General features: G+C 44.6%; 1 protein-coding gene across 11 annotated transcripts in view; it reads left to right on the forward strand.

Annotated features, from left to right (window-relative positions):
- The window catches only part of TNRC6C (trinucleotide repeat containing adaptor 6C), a 590,484-nt gene that overhangs the window by 555,671 nt on the left and 14,753 nt on the right, over positions 1-20,060 (forward strand). For all 11 annotated transcript variants that reach the window (XM_075071765.1, XM_075071766.1, XM_075071767.1 and 8 more), the window contains 6 exons: positions 506-625; positions 3,365-3,448; positions 3,785-4,016; positions 5,682-5,849; positions 6,753-6,944; positions 7,096-7,239. In XM_075071765.1, coding sequence (XP_074927866.1) covers positions 506-625; positions 3,365-3,448; positions 3,785-4,016; positions 5,682-5,849; positions 6,753-6,944; positions 7,096-7,239 — 940 coding nt within the window. The remainder of the gene's footprint in view (positions 1-505; positions 626-3,364; positions 3,449-3,784; positions 4,017-5,681; positions 5,850-6,752; positions 6,945-7,095; positions 7,240-20,060) is intronic.

Here is a 20,060-nt window from a genome sequence, read left to right on the forward strand (position 1 = left end):
TTTGCCTATATTCATCCTTTGTAATCTGACCTAGTTTCCATTTTTTATATGACTCCTTTTTATTTTGTAGGTCATGCAAGATCTCGTGGTTAAGCCAAGGTGGTCTTTTGCCACATTTTCTATCGTTCCTATCCATTGGAATAGCTTGCTTTTGGGCCCTTAATAGTGTCCCTTTGAAAAACTGCCAACTCTTCTCAGTTGTTTTTCCCCTCAGTCTTGATTCCCATGGGACCTTTACCTATCAGCTCTCTGAGCTTACCAAAGTCCACCTTCCTGAAATCCTGACATCCCAACAGATTTGGTTGTGATTATTGTTGTGTATATAGTTGCCCTCTTCTAAAGGTTTATATTTGATATAGCGTTCCTAAAACTGGTGACAACTCATCAAATTGCAAATGTATTTTGTTGATGATGTATGGCTCTTACTGGCTATTTACATTGCGGGCAGTTTTAACAGCACACATACCATGCTTAAATCTGATATGCTGTATTCTCTGTTTCCCAGGTTCAAGCACAGCTTTTGCAGTTTGCAGCAAAAAACATTGGTCTCAACCCTGCACTATTAACCTCGCCAATTAATCCTCAGCATATGACGATGTTGAACCAGCTCTATCAGCTGCAGCTGGTGAGTTAAAAGGCACAGCAAATGAGGTGTACATCAGACTTGAAGACATTTCTTCAGATTTGCACATCACATTTAAAATAAGAGAAGTGCCAGCTTAGTTTTAAAAATGAAAAGAACAATGCTACTGGGTTTTTTTAAAGATAGTTATTCCTTTGATAGTTACATATTCTTCAAGAAATAAAATCATGTTTTATTTTTCCTAATGCTCCTTAATTGTTACAGTGACTAATTTTCTGTATTGTCATTTAATACTGAGGACACTTGTCCTTTTCATGCTAGTAGCTGTAATTAGAAAGTCAGTTGTCTCCATTTTTGATGTGTGTAGTGTATAGCATGCTCTCAAATAGCACTAGTAATATGTGGCATAGTGATGTCTTATTTACAAATATTATTTGGGGACTATAGATTTTTCTGTAGCCATGGAGTTTTATTTGTTAGTTGTGAGGAGTAAAACTGCTGATGTATTTTTAAAAATTACTTATTAACACTTTACTTTTACTCACTGACTGAAATCCTCCCTGGTTAGTCTTTGCTACTACTGTTAGTCTCTGATTACCTTTCTCAATTTTAAGAAGGAAAATTAGATTCACTCTCTTTAATAACTGAGCATTGTAGTGCTTGAAAAAACAGGTCTGAAAATCAAAACTTCATGACTAAATTCTTATACTAACACTGATTATTATTTCATTCCTCATCTAGTCCCACTGAAATCAATGAAACAACTTCTGGAGTAAAGTACTACTTAATGTAAGGATGTCAGAACCTGGTCTTGTGTGCAGTTACCACCCATGTCTTAAACACAACACTCCTGTTAATATACCCAAGAATGACATTAGACCTTTTTCTTGCAACTGCATCATGCTGGCTCATTTTGAAGTTGTGATCCACTGTAACCCCCGTAGACCCTTTTCTGCAGAATTACTGCCAGGCCAGTTATTCCCTGTTCTGTAGTTGTGCCTTAGGAAGGAAAAATCAAAGTGTAGTACTTTGTGCTTATCTTTATTGAATTCCATCTTGTTGATTTCATATTTAGTCTCTAATTTGTCACATTCATTTTGAATTCTAATCCTGTTCTTCAAAATGCTTGCAATCCCTCCCATCTTGGTGACATCCTCAAGTTTAATAAGCAGACTCTTCATTAATGAGAATATTGAATAGTACTAGACCGAGGATAGAGCCCTGCAGGATCCCACTAGATACATCTTCCGAATTTGACAACAACCCATTGATAACTGCTCTTTGAATATGGTCTTTCAGTCAGTTTTGCACCCATCTTATAGTAATTTCATTTAGACCACATTTCCATTATGAGACTGTCATGTGGGACTGTGTCAGAAGCCTTACTAAAATCAAAGTATCATGGTTACAGCTCTCACCCCCGTCCACTAGGCTAGTAACCCTATCAAAGAAGGGAATTATGTCAATTTGGCATGATTAGTTCTTGACAAATCCGTGTTGGGTATTACTTATCTCCCTGTTATCTTTTAGCTGCTTACAAATTGATTATTTAATAATTTGTTCCAGTATCTTTCCAGGTATCGAAGTTAGGTCTATAGTTCTCCAGTAGTCTTTGTTCCCTTTTTAAAGATAGGTCCTACTTTTGCCATTCTCCAATCATAGAATCATAGAAGAATAGGGTTGGAAGAGATCTAGTCCAACCCCGTGCTCGAAGCAGGACCAACACCAACTAAATCATCCCAGCCAGGGCTTTTTCAAGCCAGACCTTAAAAACATATAAGGATGGAGATTCCACTACCTCCCTAGGTAACCCATTCTAGTGCTTCACCATCCTCCTAGTGAAATAGTGTTTCCGAATATCCAACCCTAGACCTCCCCCACTGCAACTTGAGACCATTGCTCCTTGTTCTGTCATCTGCCACGACTGAGAACAGCCGAGCTCCATCCTCTTTGGAACCCCCCTTCAGGTAGTTGAAGGCTGCTATCAAATCCCCCCTCATTTTTCTCTTCTCACTCACTGTTCTGCAGACTAAATAAGCCCAGTTCAGTCAGCCTCTCCTCTGTCCCCAGCCCCCTGATCATTTTCATTGCCCTCCGCTGGACTCTCTCCAGTTTATCTACATCCTTTCTGTAGTGGGAGGCCCAAAATTGGATGCAGTACTCCAGATGTGGGCTCACCAGTGCTGACTAGAGGGGAATAATCACTTCCCTTGATCTGCTGGCAGTGCTCCTACTGATGCAGCCCAATATGCTGTTAGCCTTCTTGGCAACAAGGGCACACTGCTGACTCAGAACCATCTTCTCATCCACTGTAATCCCCAGGTCTTTTTCTGCAGAACTGCTGCTTAGTCATGTGGGACCTTACCTGTCCTGCATGAGTTCTCATAGATGATCTACCACGTCTATCTCACAGTTCTGAGATTGTTTCGCTGTGTCCTTAAGTACTCTAAGATCAATTACATCAGGCCCTGCCTACTTGAGTGCATCTAACTAATCTACATAGTTTTTATCCTATTTTTTCCATATTTTGGATTGTATTCCTTCCCTTTGCTGATATTAATTGTATTAAGTATCTTGTAGTAATTTATCTTTTTAATTAAGACTTTAATAAAATAGGCATTAAACACCTCACCCTTCTTGATGTCAGCCATTATTAGCTCTCCTTCCCTGCTAAGTACAGGACCAACACCTTATATTTTGTAACTTACAAACACACCTCAAACAAGTATGTTAGTTTTTTTTAATGTATGATTTTTTACCTTCCTTGTTTCCTACGTGCAGGCGTACCAACGTTTACAAATCCAGCAGCAGATGTTACAGGCTCAGCGTAATGTTTCCGGACCTATGAGACAACAGGAGCAGCAAGTAAGTTTAACCTGCCAACTTGATTTCAACATTAGATTCTGGTTTCAGCTGCCTATAAAGATTCTAATTAATTACTCCAAATCAGTTAAAGTAGCCTTAAGTAAACCAAACTATATTGCATGGATGAATATTGAAAGAAAAGAATACCAGTGGTACTGAATGCAATTATACTTTCCTCACTATTGAAAGAATGCTCTTGAACTCTTAATTCAGTTAATTCTTTGTTTCAAAGGGCTGGATGTTGTGTTGATTCAGTTTAGAAAGTGGGGCAACATGGCTTGTGTACCTTTGTGCTATCTAGCTTTTGTTGAGTTTTTTTTTGTCTTTTGTTGCCAGGTTGCACGTACAATCAATAACATGCAGCAGCAGATCCAGCAGCACCAGCGCCAGCTGGCCCAGGCCTTGCTTATGAAGCAGCAGCCTCCCCCTCCACATCTATCTTTGCACCCCTCTGCAGGCAAATCAGCCATGGATAGCTTTTCACCCCATCCCCAGGCTCCCGGCCTACCTGACCTGCAGACCAAAGAGCAACAGTCTTCACCGAACACCTTTGCTCCTTACCCTCTTGGTAAGTGTTGTTTCATTTGAGCTACCACTTACATAAGATTGGGGATGGTGTTTATACGTTTAATTATTTCAACTTCTGAGCACCTATCCTTTGCTCTAGGTCAGTGGTTTTCAACTTTTTTTCATGTGTGGAAGCCTAAAAAATTTTGAATGGAGGTGGACCGCTTTGGAAATCTTAGACATTGGCTGCAGACACCACACCACACCACAAACCCCTGGGATCCATGGACCACAGGTTGAAAACCACTGCTCTAGGTGCATTACAGTACTAAAAATATAAAAATACAAGAGAAAATCTACAAAGAGCATGTGAATGAAATGCATGTTGAGTTGCTATACTAAATTACAATAATTTATCCCTATCACTGTAGTAGCCCTACACCTAGTCATCATAATGGCCTACCTCAACTCACTCCACCAAAAGCCTGAGAGAAATTATGAACTTAGCAGTGTACTTAGAAAGCTAATTCCTGATTCTGGTGCACTGAAAGGGGGGCGGACTTCCAAAGCCAAGGATCTCTTACAGAAAATGCCCTACCACCCTCCTCTTTAAACTGGATTACAGTGCATTAGATGTCAATGTGTTTATTTTTATCAGCAGAATGTAGTCTGATTATGAACTAGTTCCAGTCTAACTGGACTATGTTTTTTACTAAAACTTGCACCAAGAGGATATTAAGGATGGTTTTGTGTGCAAGGCAATTGAATGGGATTCAAGAAATGTGTATTGGATTTCTGTCTATGCCAGACTTCCTGTGTGACATAAGGCAAATAGGGAAATTTATCTGTGCCTTTGTCTAATCTTTGTAAAGTGGGGTTGATAATACATACTTATCTTACAGGTTAGCTGAAAGGGTATATTAATGTATGCTAGATACTAGAATGATGAGCACCACAAGGTCAAAAAGGTGCTTATAAATATATGAAGGGCCTAAACCTGAAAGGTGCTCAGCACCCACTGATCTGTTAACTTGCAGAATCATTTCCTGAAAATCCAGAGATTCCCATCTTGGAAATATAGAAAAGTTCTTCCCTAGAATACTGTCTATGTATTGATTATAAAAATGTATCATTTAGTCTATATTATAATTTTTAAATGCATTAAATGTGACTCTAACTAGAAGAGCACCAACTTAACGAATAACACATCAGTATTATGCAATTGGTGGCTGAGGTGTTAATAATTTAAAAAAACATTGGTATGAAATGAATTTCCGACAAGGATTTGTTGGAAAGTTGTCAGGAATGATCCGTCTCAGTGATGGAACATTGCAAATTCCTTGCTTGTGTTAATTTTGAATTCTAATGCAAAATGCCTTTTCTGAGACAACTAGGAAGAATTAAAGTGGAAATGCCGATGGCATTAAAATACATCCCTACAGTGGGTTCTTTTTCTCATTGTCAAATGGTTTAATTTTATCTGAAGTTAGTGGGAGTTTTAGCAGAAACTATATATTGATATTTTTTTAGAAGAGTAGAATTTATTGAGCAGCAGACTGAGACCAGCTTTTGGTAAATTGACATACAGTATATACAGAACTATTTCATCTCAAATCTAAAGTTCAGTAACTCATTTGTGTGGATCATTAAGGACCAAGAATTAATGTTGGGAATTGGGGGAGTATAAACATTAGAAATATGTAACAACCTATCTGCTTCCCCTTAGCTGGGCTGAATCCAAACATGAATGTAAACAGCATGGACATTACTGGTGGTTTGTCAGTGAAGGATACTTCTCAGTCTCAGTCTCGCCTTCCTCAGTGGACACACCCCAACTCAATGGATAATCTATCTAGTGCTGCTTCTTCACTTGACCAGAATTCTAGCAAGCATGGTATGTCACATCTATGTTTGTCAGTTAGTACTCTTAGGACATGATGGTCAGATTGGCAAAGCAACCTAATTTGTAGGCATTGTCTGTTATAAGAGCTAGTACAAAATATCCTTTCAGATTATAAACTATTAAGTTAATACTGTTAAAGAGCTTCTTACTGTATAGGCTGTGTCATTATGGTTGCAATATATAGAACCTTCCATTAAGGCTTTGTTTAAAAATGTGTTTGGTTTGGTGAATGTAGTTCAGAAAAATGAGTGAATAATAGCACCAACTAGAACCAGCCTTAATGTGATCAGTATTATGCAAACATCCCTCACAGAAATGCCAATGTACCTCAGTACAGAGCTGCATCACCTTTGTCCTAACTGTAATGCATTTTAACTTCCTGCCCCAACTCCACCTCCAAAATCTTGAGTCCTAAATTCCCAGCTCTGCTCAGAGTTGTGCTCTATTAAGATTACTGTGTTCTGCTTCTTTGTCATTAGCAGCACAAATCATTTCACTTCAATGATAGCTGTTAGCCTGCAAATATTTCTGCTTCCCACATTAACTTGTTGTTTTGTAATTCCAATTCAGAATCATCTTATCCATTTGTGCTTGTTTTTGACAAGAGATCTTCTCTGAATTGCTGTTAGCTAACTTACAGTTTGATATGTTACTGATGTTTTATCAGACTGAGTTCCTGGAAATGCCAAGAAAGACTATCTTGAGCTGTGTTAAATCTTGCGTGATTGTTTTGTTTTCTTACTGTATGTATATTTTAATTATATTACTTACTTTTAAACTTGAGAAAGTTTTAAGGACAAGAAAAATTACCAAATATAATAGGGATGAAAGGAGCAGCCAAAAAATGAGTCCTGCCCCCTAAACAAATTATTTTTTTCCCTTCTATCATTTCAGGTGCTATTCCTGGAGGTCTAAGTATTGGTCCTCCAGGAAAGTCCTCCATTGATGACTCTTATGGACGGTACGATCTGATCCAAAACAGCGATTCACCAGCTAGTCCACCTGTAGCTGTTCCTCACAGCTGGTCACGTGCCAAAACTGATAGTGATAAAATCTCCAATGGTTCCAGTATTAACTGGCCGCCAGGTAACAAGACACAAGAACATTACCTTAAAAATACTGATGTAACTGAATCTTAGTGCGGTTTTATTTACTGAATCAATGTCTTTCCTTGTGTGGGAGCTTAGAGCAAAAGATGATAATTTCATACACTCTTGCTTCTGCTATTTTAAAATAGAATTTCATCCTGGAGTGCCGTGGAAAGGACTGCAGAATATTGACCCTGAAAATGACCCAGATGTCACTCCTGGAAGTGTTCCGACTGGGCCTACCATTAATACCACCATACAAGATGTTAATCGCTATCTTCTCAAAAGTGGAGGTAGAGCAAAAGTCACATAAACACTTTGCACCTCTGTATTCGCTTCGTTTCTCTTCCTTCCAAACATTTTAACTAACTGTCTTATTCCTAAAAAACAATGAGGAGTCCGGTGGCACCTTAAAGACTTACAGATTTATTTGGGCATAAGCTTTCATGGTTAAAAAACCCCCCACTTCTTCAGATGCATGGAGTGAAAATTACAGATACAAGCATAAATATACTGGCACATGAAGAGAAGGGAGTTACCTTACAAAAGGTACTTTCATGTGCCAGTATATTTATGCTTATATCTGTAATTTTCACTCCATACGCCTGAAGAAGTGGTTTTTTACCCACAAAAACTTATGCCCAAATAAATCTGTTAGTCTTTAAGGTGCCATCGGACTTCTTGTTGTTTTTGAGGATACAGACTAACACGGCTACCTCTCTGATACTTGTCTTACTCCTGTGTTGTGTATATATAGTATATTTTTGTTCAGTAGAGAACTGTCTGTACTACCTATGTGCAGAGGAAAAATGGATCTGATCGTGTTCATGCTTTGCTGCTGCTGCTACTGCTGAATTTCCACCATAAGTCTAGAAATTTTTGGCCCACTAAGTCAGAATTTGGAGATTCCTGGTTTCTTACTGGAAATTTACCACTTTTCATACTAATGAAAACTCAGGCTTAAATATAAATCTGTATGTTTTCCAGGAGATTTCTTACTATATTTAAATACTAAAGCTGTTTGGTTTTGCTCTCCACACAGTGCAGCCCTTTCTCCTACTTGATACAGCAGTGAAGTCATAATGCCAAAATCAGGACATCACAATTCTTTCCATGGCAATAAATTGACATCATGAAAACATGATTTGTGACTTCACTACAGGATCAAGCAGAAAGAGAAGATGTATTTGTACATCCCTAAAATCAGCCAAGAGAACAAAAATCAGCCAAGAGAAAAAACTTCTTGTATGTAAATAGTCTCTTCACCTTCCTTCATCCCCCTCCCCATAAGTTTTACACCAGAATGAAGAGGGATCCTCCCTAAAATATTGAATCATTGGACTTTAGTACATCTCAACAGGGGTCCATAGCTTTGGAAAATGGACCAAACTAAAGGTAACTTAGTTGTTTTGTGGTCATGCTGTGACCTAATATGTAAATTGTCTGAAGAAAGCAGTCTAGTAGAACACTATAATGCGCAGAGCAGAATTATACCAAGCTGTCAGTAGGACCTGTAAGGACTTTAAAATGTAGATTGAGCTATCATAGTCACCTGTGGGTATTTGCCTAGATTGTGAATCATAATTACCATTGAAACAAGTTTCCTATTCTGAGCAGTGGAACTTGAAGCTATGTCAGGTAAGAGGCTGTGGAACTTAAAGGGAGTGAGAGGTGATCAGGGAGGGGTGGGGGTGGGTATTGCATTAAGTAAAGTTGAATTATGTCATTATCTGCTGGAAAGCTGTCAGAAAGTAGTCTTTGTTCAAGCTAAAACTTCAGTTATTTGTGTGCATGAGTAATACTGAATTAACTCTTTAATGACTTTAGGTGTTTTTAAGGTAGAGGAATTTAAAAAAATTTAAATTATTTTTACACTGCTAATCAAGTAGGCTTAAAGAAGTTATTTAGCTGTAGCTGAGATTCCTATGCATCCAGTATTTTATCTGTATTGTGCCAACATTAGAGTGACACTGAAGATGAAGTTGTCTACTTTGTACATTTATATATAATAATTCATGGCTCTGCATCATGCCGGTCTCATCTGTGTAGTTAGAAAATGTAATCTAACCCTTTACATAAATAGTATATGAATAAATAATTGTACTATTTCTTCAGGTACTGGTCCCTATGTGTATTCCACACGTGGGTACACATACATGTCCTGCACCCAAGTCCGGACATTCTTCAGAGCAGTGTCCATTGACTCATACATGCACAGTGGTTTCTCTTGTGCGCCTGACTGAGGCTATAAGGAGCAATGCGGATCAGTGCCTTTCCAGTTCCTTCTTACTGTCTCGTGGCCTGAGTTGGAATAATGTCCTTCTTCAGTGCATAATCTGTAAAGTAATCTTGTTGTGAATAGTTTTTATATCTAGTTTATTAGTTTTAGTTAGCATACATTTATAGTAAGTGTAGGATAAGTTCCCCACCATCCCAGCTCCCATTTGGGAGACAATATTTCCCGGTCCTGGGACTATGCCCAGAGTCCCAAGATTCAAGAGTTGCGTCTCCTACCGTCGTTCCTTCTCCATTAGTGACCAACATCATTGGTGCCGGTACCACCTGGGTGAAGCACATATATCAGCAAAGTGCAATATTTACTCATCTTTTCCATCCAGAACTCGAGAGGCATGAAAGTTCTGTCTTAGGAAGTTTCTGATGGAAGAGGATGAGGCCTCACTTTCTCTATCCCTTTCCCCCCACTCTCCCCGGTACATCGGCCTCAACTGACTAGCAGCACCCTTCCAAGCAAGAGGTTTGGAGCAGACTGTTTACCACTGAAGCCCAAAGACGACTTCTGCAGGGCTCCCCATGAGAGTAAGGGATGCTTTCATGGGCACAAGGACAGATCCCCTCACAGGACTGTTCATAAGAAACCCATTTCCTCCCTGAGCTGATCTAGGTCGGGCAAGACATCACAAATGGAACCCACGGAACTGGCTCTGACAAAGACTCCCAGGTTGGAGGGCAAAGCACGAAAGAGGGTCCCAGCAGTGACAGTGGGACCAAAGCAGAAAGACAAGTACACACCAGTCCCTTCTGTGAGTGGGGTCTAGGCCCCTGATAGGTACCACCTCGTTTATCCGAAGACTGACCGGTGGCAACAGATGAGCCACATCCTTCACGTGTCCCAGCTGAATCTCCCCGAACTCTGGGCCATACGGAAACCTTCATAATCCCAGCGGATATATTATTCCCTTACCTGCAGTTCCCACTCCTCTTGGACCCTGCATCCCCGAGGAGTGTCCGTACCCTGGAGGAGGAATCGTTCTTGATGTCTCAGGCGTAGTTACATCCCCCAGGCAAAAGTGCCTGCTACCAATGGTCCCACCAGTGCTGATGAAATCATCATTGGAATCAGAAGAGCCAGAGGAGATGGAGGCATCAGTATCTCCAAGAAGGCACAGGAGTCCTGACAGGCACTCAATATGTTATACCTACCACCCAGACGATATTGTCACTCCTTTCTTGTCTTCTCCACCAGATGACCACCAGCAATACCAGGAGCTATTGCAAAGGGTCGCTAAAAATCCACACATCCCTTTGGAAGAGGTCCAGGATCCTCAGTGCTGACTCTTGGACATTTTACAACCACAAGGACTGGCCAGAGTAACCCTTCTGATCAACGAAGTCCTATGAGGGATGGTGTCCCTAACCTCAGTTTGCCAGAAGCTGGAAATGGGCAACGGGATGGGTCACTTAATGATTACCTGTTCTGTTCATTCCTTCTGAAGCACCTGGCATTGGCCATTGTCAGAAGACAGGATGCTAGACTAGATGGACCTTTGATCTGACCCAGTATCGCCGCTCTTATATTAGATCCAGCCAAAGCAGTTCGGTACAAACGTGCATCTTGCGCCCCTATGCCAAAAACAGCCAAAAGATGCTACTTTGTTCCTGCCAAGGGAGTTGACTTTCTATTTTTCCATCCTGCCCCTAAATTACTGGTGGTATGGGCAGCCACAGAAAGACTTAGGTTGCATTACCAGACATCCACATTGGTAGAGAAGGGCCCAACGAGACTGAAGCTTCTAGGTAGAAAGGTCGTCTCTGCAGGTCTGCAATTTCATTTAGCTAATTACGAAGCTTTATTAACAAAACACAATTTCAACACCTACGTAAGACTTATGGACTCCCAGTGGAAGACCAGGCCCAATTCCAAGCTTTTCTATTCGAAGGAAAACTAGTGACAAAGTTGACTCTCAAGCTGCAGTGGATACTGGAGATACTGCATCCAGAAGTTTGGCTGCACAGGGCTGGTCATGCAAAGGGACTCCAATTGTCGGGCTTTCCTAGAGAGGTTAAAATCGCTATCCTTAGACTTCCCTTTCAACAGGTCCCATCTGTTTAACTAGAAGTCCATTCTGTGATCTCTGGGGATTTACACTTCAGCCCTCAGGAGAAGAAACTAGCGACAGCCCTGCAGGCCACAACCACCCCCTGCAGATGCTCCATACTATCAGCGTCCACCTGAGCCTCTGGCAGCTCCTATTTCCACAGCCTCTGCTTATTCCTAACCTCAGACCAAAGGCCATTTTTTACATCCAGGTTGAGACTTGTTCACCATTGTTAATGCCACTTGTGCCTTCCCCTGTCAAGTTTGGAGGTCATCTTATCCTCTTCACCCACACCTGGAACAAGATCACCATGGACGTTTGGGTCCTGGAGATTATATATCAGGGATACTCTGTAGAGTTTCTTTCCTTCTCCCCTCACAATTCACCTCCCCAATCCCCCGGCAGGGACCACTCTCATCAGAATCCCTTTTAAACCAGGGAGCAGTAGAATGTGTCCCACCTCAATACCATGGAAGAGGGTTCTTACTCCCCATATTTCCTAATCCCCAAAAAAGACAAAGGATGGAGACCCATCATGGACCTTTGATGACTCAATGTCTTTATTCTGAAACTGAAATTCAAGATGATTACGCTGGCATTGATAATCCGCTCCCTTCAGAGGGGAACATGGTTCACGGCTCTCGGCATGAAGGATATATATTTCCACGTTGATATTCACACATCTCACAGGAAATTCCTATGCTTCATAATCACCCGAGATCACTACCAGTTTCATGTCCTCCCTTTGGAGCTTGCTGCAGCACCCAGGATATTCACAAAAGCATTTGCTATAGTAGCAGCCCAGATGTCACACCAGGGCTCTACACGGTGTTTCCATACCTAGACAACTGACTCCTGGTGGGCCAATTTCATCAGGAAATCATGTCAGCCATGGAATTTATTCAACATGCTACCTTAGAGGTTTAGAGGTTTGTATAAACAAAGAAAAGTCCATTTTATGACCTGCAAGGACAATAAACTTTATAGGATCCCAGCTGGACTGAGTTTCTTCAAAAGCATTTCTCCCGCGGACAGGTTCCACACAATGAGCAACTTGATCTCTGACATTACATGCAGACCATGAACTACTATTCAACACTACCTTTCTCTGTTAGGCCACATGGTCACATGCACCTACGTGACACCGTTCACTAGACTCCGCTTGCGGGGACTACAAGCATGGCTTCTTTCAACCTACTGACCAAGCAGAGATCACATCAACTCCATATGCCAGTGCTTTTACTGACATGATGCAGCATTATTTCTGAAATGCCTAGAACAGTGCCCTAAAGAAATTAAAGGAGAAAGATGGGAGAGGGTAAGTGATGCCCAGCAGCAACACAGTGGTGTAGTTCTGAATTATCCAGAGGGGTTTCTTCTTGGATCTCCTCAGCTTCTAGTTTCATCGCCAGTGTTTCAACAAAAAGAGCAAGAGCTGCCTCCAGAATGCCCCTTCATTTACCTGTGCACAAGTATTGGATGATAACTTGTGGTGTATGTGTTTAAGTTCAACTTCATATCTAAACGGCTTGCCAAACACCCCTTCCCCCAGTCCCTGCTGGCCATAGTTTGACCTCCTTCATATAAACCTGACATTCATTGAAATTCTGCTAAATTTAGAATGTCAATCATTTATGCATTGGAAAAGTAAGAATACAAAAACCGATGCCATGAAAAGTGCTTCAGTTGTGGGTTACTATGAAACAATCTTTGAGTTAGGGTGTTATAAAATATTGTTCGTGTGCATCATCGAAATTGTTGCAGTATCACAAGGTTTAAAGTAGTTAGCCTGCAAGGTAGTAGTGATGGTTGGTTATTTTTGAAATCTACGTGTATCTGCAGTGTAGCCCCTGGAATCACCATTAAAGTTGCCCTCCCCAATCTGAAATGGCACCCCTCTCTGGGCTCCCAGCTTCCTTGCACCCTCCTTCACTCTAAGCACTGCCTGCTAGTCACCCATGTGTGGAATACACATAGGGACCAGCACTTGAAGAAATAGTGGAGATTACTTACTGTAACTGGAGGTTCTTCTTCGAGTGCTTGCTCATATTGATTCCAGTTAGGTGTGCGCGCGCACATTCGTTGGAAGATTTTTACCCTAGCAACACTCGGTGGGTCAGCTGGGCGCCCCCTGGAGTGGTGCCGCTATGGCGCCGGATATATACCTCTGCCGACCCAACCGCCCCTCAGTTCCTTCTTACCGCCTGTGTCAGTCGTTGGAACTGTGGAATGCAGTTTTACTGACCTCCACCTCCCTAGCTACTTGTAATTCTCTAGTTACTTTTTGTGTATATAGTTCAAAGTTATATAGTTCTTATCGTTCATAGTTAGTGTTATAGTTAAGAGGGGTTCGGGGATTAGCCCCTTCTCCGCACCCGGTGCCGGGGCCCATGCCCGGTTCACCGGTTTTAAAACCATGCTCGGCTCTTGTCTTAAGTGCCTTGGGGAATCTCACCTGGCAGACAAATGTCGCATTTGCAAAGCCTTTAAGTCGAGAACAAAAAAGGAGCAGGACTTGGCTAAAACAGCTCCTCATGGAGGTGGCTCTTATTCCTCCGCCTTTGGTACCGAGCGCTGGACAATCGGCGGGCAGAAGCGCCTCCTAGGCACTGGACCGCGCCGGTACCGCCAAGGCCTCTCAGCACTGGCCATCGCCGGCACCGAAGTCAACTCGGCATCGCTCCCTCTCCCCAAGGTCGAGAGAGCCTAAGACTCCTGCTGCTTCCGTGCCACCTGCACTGCAGCCAGAGAGCTTGTCTAAGTTGGATCGCCCAGCACCGACACCTGCTGCGGCACCGACGACGTCAGCACCGTCAATTCCAGTCCCACAAGGGCCATCAAGTCTGGTGCCTGTCAGCTCCCCGACGCGAGCCATGGTTGAGCTTACTATTCCATCCACGCTGGAGACGTTCTCAACGGTGAGGGATCTGATTGCCATGACAGAGTTGACACTGCCTCAACCCCTGGCACCGCCAGTGTGGGTAATACAGTCTATCGGCAAGCCTGCCTTGATAAGGCCATCCTCTGTCGGCACAGCAGAGTGGCACCGTTCACGATCACGGTCCCGCAGATGTTCTAGGTCCCATCAGCGCTCCCGGCGCCACTCGCAGTCCCGGCACCGTTCTCCTCCTCGGTACCAGTCGCACTCACGGCACCGTTCAGTATCCCATTTGCCGGCTCGCTACTCTCGGCACCACTCCAGCTCCAGGCACCGTGACTCCCGACATCGAGCCTCGAGATCTCGGTCGACCTCCCGGCACCGCTCCGGGCGAAGGTCCCGATCTCATTCCCGATACCGGTATACCTCCTGGTACTGGTCCCTGGTGCAGAGTAGAGCAAGATCCGCTAGAGACAGAGACTCTGCCCAGGGCTTTTCAGCTCCTCCATGGCCATCCAGACACACATCAGTGTCGTCCCACGCGGACAGCTCTTATGCACAGGACCGCGATTCCGATGTGCCCACCAGAGTCTTCCAAGAGGCCCAGGACCAAGGCCCCCATCAGTGGTCATTCTGGACACCTTGGGTGTACCACCAGGCCCAAGGCATATCAGTAGTTCCGTCCCGCTCTGTCCCATCAGAGCACCAAGTGCCAGTGGCGACAGTTAGCCGTCCCCCTCCGACTGCTACGAAGGAAGCCCCAGTTCACCCACCGGACTCCCAGGTTCCACTAGAGCAGGAGGTCGCCCAAGAGCAAGAGGCCACACAGGACCCGCTCGTCCCCAGCATCTCCTCTTCCTCTTCTCCAGATGAGGCAGTGGCAGGAACATCCTCCTCGGGTCCTCCTCCAATCGAAGTGAGAGCTCATCAGGACCTCCTGAGGAGGGTAGCACTCAATATGAACCTCCAGGTGGAGAAGGTCCCAAAGGTAGAGGACCCAGTAGTGGACATTCTGTAGGCGGATGCCCCCACCAGAGTGGCCCTACTGTTTATTCGGACCATCCAGGCTAATGTCGATACTATATGGCAGTCTCCAGCTTCTATCCCTCCTGCAGCCAGTGGACTTGAGCGTAAATACATGGTGCCCTCTAAAGGGTACGAGTACTTGTATGTCCATCCTCCTCCCTGCTCACTAGTCGTCCAATCTGTTGATGAGAAGAAACGGCATGGCCAGCAGGCGCCAGCCCCGAAATCGAAGGAGGCTAGGCGAATGGACTTACTCGGCCGAAGAGTGTACTCAGCAGGTGCCCTACAGCTCCGGGTGGCAAATCAACAAGCCCTGCTTAGCCGCTGTAATTATAACACCTGGGCGGCGGTGGGTAAGTTTACGGAGCTACTCCCTCAAGACTCCCACCAAGAGTTTGCTGCCCTCTTGGAGGAAGGGAAAAAGGTGGCCAGAGCTGCTCTCCAGGCTTCATTGGATGCAGCCAACTCAACAACCAGGACTCTGGCCTCGGGTGTTGCCATGAGGCGCATCTCATGGCTTCAGGTTTCAAGCCTCCCACTGGAGCTCCAATATACCATTCACGACTTGCCATTTGATGGTAAAGGTCTCTTCTCGGAAAAGAGTGACCCCAGGCTGCAAAGCCTAAAGGACAACAGGGTCTCAATGCGCTCTCTCGGTATGCATACGCCGGTGACCCAACGCAGGCCTTTCCATCCCCAGCCTCACTGCCCGTATACTGCACCTAGACAAAGACAGGACTTTGGCAGGCGGTGTGGCCGAGGTGGTCGTAGACAACAGTCAGGACCCTAAGGGGGCCAAAATCAAGGTCCCTCGAAACCACCACTGGGACCAAAGATGAACTTTTGAAGGTGCGCCTGAGGGCGGCGTACCAGTTATAGGCCAGGATCCTTCTCCTCCCCTCTCCAACCGTCTCTCCTACTTCCTCTCGGCCTGGTCCCAGTTAACCAGATCGCTGGGTCCTATGCATGGTGGAGTATGGGTACCACCTCTAATTTATTTCAACCCCGCCTCCACCCTCCAATCCCGTCCCTCTTCAGGAACCCCTCTCACGAGCAATTCCTCTTGCAAGAGGTGCAGACACTCCTTGCCATGGGAGCTATAGAGGAGGTACCAATGGACGAAAGGGCAAAGGGGTTTTACTCCCATTATTTCCTAATCCTCAAGTCGAAGGGAGGTCTCAGACCTATCCTAGGCCTGCGAGGACTCAACCAGTTTATGATAAAGTTGAAGTTCCGCATGGTATCCCTGGGGACCATTATCCCGTCCTTGGATCCTGGAGACTGGTATGCCGCCCTCAACATGAAGGACACGTACTTTCACATCGCCATTTTTCCTCCGCACATTAGGTACCTCTGCTTCGTAGCCAACTGTCAGCACTTCCAGTTTACGATCCTGCTGTTTGGCCTTTCTGTAGCCCCAAGGGTATTTACAAAGTGTATGGCCATAGTCGCCGCCTATCTCCGCCAACATTGAATACACTTTTTTCCGTAACTGGACAATTGGCTCATCCGAGGGGCCTCCGAGACACAGGTCACCCAGCATGTGGGCATCGTCAAAAACCATTCACACATCTAGGCCTGATGATCAATACAGAAAAATCCACTCTGGTTCCCACGCAGAGGTTCGACTTCATAGGAGCTATCCTGGACTCCAATCTAGCAAGGGCCTGCTTACCACAGCCGCGGTTTCAGGCGATGGCAACAATCATCTGAGGTCTACAGAATTTCCCGACGACCTCGACTTGCAGTTGTCTCGGTCTCCTGGGTCACGTGGCTGCCTGCACGTTCGTGACCAAATACGCCAGACTCCCCCTCCGTCCTCTCCAAGTTTGGCTCAACTCGGTATACTGCCCGGGCAGGGACCCAATAGACACGATAGTCACCATTCCTCTGAGCACCCTATGTTCCCTAGACTGGTGGCTGACTCCCTCCCTGCTGTGTACAGGGCTGCCGTTCCATCCGCCCCAACCCTCAATGTCCCTGACGATGGATGCGTCATCTCTTGGCTGGGGTGCTCACCCGGACACCTTCATACTCAAGGCCTCTGGTCATCTCAGGAGCTGGCATTACACATAAATGTCCGAGAACTGAGAGCAGTCTGCCTGGCGTGCCAGGCGTTCCAGCAACATTTACAAGGCTGTTGTGTCTCAGTGTTTACAAACAACACAATGGCCATGTACTACAAAACAAGCAGGGAGGGACGCAATCCTTCCCCCTTTTTCAGGAGGCCATCCAACTCTGGGACTTTTGCATAGCCCACTCGATAGACCTGGTAGCGTCCTTTCTCCCAGGGGCTCAGAACACTCGGGTGCATCGACTCAGCAGGTCCTTCCTGTCTCACGAGTGGTCAGTCCGCCCGGACGTTATTCATTCTGTTTTCCAGAAGTGGGGATCTCCCCACATAGACCTGTTTGCTTCCCACGCAAACAGGAAATGCCAGATGTTCTGCTCCTTCCAAGGTCTCTCCTCGGGATCGATCTTGGACACTTTCCTGATGCCTTGGAAAAGCCAGCTGCTTTATGCCTTCCCATCATTCCTGCTGGTTCACAAGGTCCTTCTAAAACTCCGCAGGGACAGAATGTGCCTAATCATGTTCGCTCCAGCGTGGCCCTGGCAGTACTGGTACGCCACGTTGCTCAACCTGTCGATAGCCAACCGAATTACTCTGCCACTCCACCCAGACCTCATAACTCAGGACCACGGCAGACTTCACCACCCAGACCTGCAGGCCCTTCACCTCACGGCGTGGCTGCTGCATGGCTAAACCAGTCAGAGTTACGTTGCTGTGTAGCCGGCAAGAAGGAACTGAGGGGCGGTTGGGTCGGCAGAGGTATATATCTGGTGCCATAGTGGCGCCACTCCAGGGGGCGCCCAGCCGACCCACTGAGTGTTGCTAGGGTAAAAATCTTCAGACTAATGTGCACGCAGCGTGTGCGCACCTAATTGGAATGGATATGAGCAGCACATCTCGAAGAACAACAGTTACAAAGGTGAGTAACCGTCTTTTCTTAGAGATGGGTGGTCTCTATCTGTATTCCACCACCTGCCTTCCTTCACTTATGCTTTGGATCCTGTTGGATTGCGGTAAGAGGGAACTGGAGAGTCATCGACCCATACTGCCCATTATACCCTTGGTCAGGAGCACAAGGGAAACTGTGCATGTTCAGGTTGATGGATGCTGCTTTGAAGAATTTCTGGACTCGGGCACATGGCACACATGCATACCTACATGTGGAATTACAGGTAGGGGCACACATCTCGAAGAATCTCCAGTTACAGTAAGTAATTTCCTCTTTTTTAAATAGATTGTCAATATGCATTACTGTTCTAGGGGCATACATGCTCCTTTGAGACAAAACCCTACGGAAAGCAGTGATTCTGGGGCTCACTAACATGCTATCTTCCTTCATCAGCTTTTTCTTTTAATTTGTGTAAAGAATTAGCATTGTAATGTTAGCTTAGCTGTTTGGATAGCTTTTGTCATTGCATAGTTCTGAGGTGTCTGGTCTCATGCTCAGTTCTGAGCACATTTGTTGGCACCTGTTCCTTCAACCCTGGTCAGATCCCTTGGTGTTTGAGATAATATTATGGCATGCCCTAGTGTAAGAGAGAGACTTAAAAGTTGTGCATCTTGTGGTACAAAGAAGACACTGACAGACCGGCATTTCTGATGCCTAAAGTACCTCAGTGAAGGTCACTCACAGGATCAGAGCGTGGCTTGTAGTCCTTTTATCCTTCATACCCATAAGCAGGCAGATTCCAAGCTTTATTCCCTGTTCTTGGAAAAGCATTGCTGAATGATCTGCTCTGAGTTAAAAAGCCTAGCTCTTTGGAATCATTTGGATATTTTTGGCACCAAATAGATTTCTGAATCATGGCTCCTAGAAATCCTCAAGTTCAAATAAACTCGAGGAAGGGCAATGTGTTGTGTTTGGCCTTAACTTCTTACTCCTTGATATAAGAAGGAAGATAAAAATGAAAAATCATGACTTAAATATAAGAATTTGTCACGGAAGTCACGGATTCCATAATTTTTCAGAAACCTCTGTGACATTTTCCATTCAGCTTCAGCCCTGTTTGTGGGGCGGCAGAGGCAGCGCGATCCTTAGCCACTGCTGGCAGTGGGTACTGGAACACCCCCACACACACATCCCACCTCCAGCAGTGGGGCTTAGGCTCCCATCCCTGCCAGGGGTCTTGGGCTTCAGTCATTCTCACATCACACCTCTACCCCACCATTATTTTTAGTAAAAGTCACAGGTCATGGCCTTCCATGCATTTTTGTTTGTTGTCCGCAACCTAAAAATACTAAAAATAACCATGACAAAATCTTGGTCATGACTCTTCCTCTGGGTATTTTGGAATCCTCAAGGAAGGGTCTGTTTTGAAAGTAGGTTAGCACTGGCAGAGGCCTTGGCATTGAGGCTTCTTGGCACTGACAGATTCCTCTGTGTTGGTGTGTCTGGTGCCCAGCAAGGTTTGACAAGTGAAATATAAGCAATTTTTTCAACTTTTGTTGTCATCTTGTCAACTTTCTCAATGCCAGTTTAACACTCAATCCCTGTTGCTGTAGTGGAGGTGAGGAATTAAATGTCACTCACAATTGTCCTGTCCATTTTTTCCCCATCTTCTTTGAAATGTCAGTCTCCTGTTACCATTAGGCAGTTTGAGGTATCCTAGAAATTGAGGCCTCTGGCCCAGGGATTTTTGGTGTCCATTCTGCTGCCATCAGGAAGGGAGTTTGAGACCCAACCAACTGTTGCAAGGTCAAAGGTCAAGGTCCAATCTTTATTTGAAAATTACCAGTGATGGAGAATCGAGCACAACCCTTGGTAAGTTGTTACAGTGTTGAATTAGTCAAATGATAGATCCC

The sequence above is a fragment of the Chelonoidis abingdonii genome, chromosome 13 (genome assembly GCF_003597395.2).
Source record: "Chelonoidis abingdonii isolate Lonesome George chromosome 13, CheloAbing_2.0, whole genome shotgun sequence".
Taxonomy (NCBI): Eukaryota; Metazoa; Chordata; order Testudines; family Testudinidae; genus Chelonoidis; species Chelonoidis abingdonii.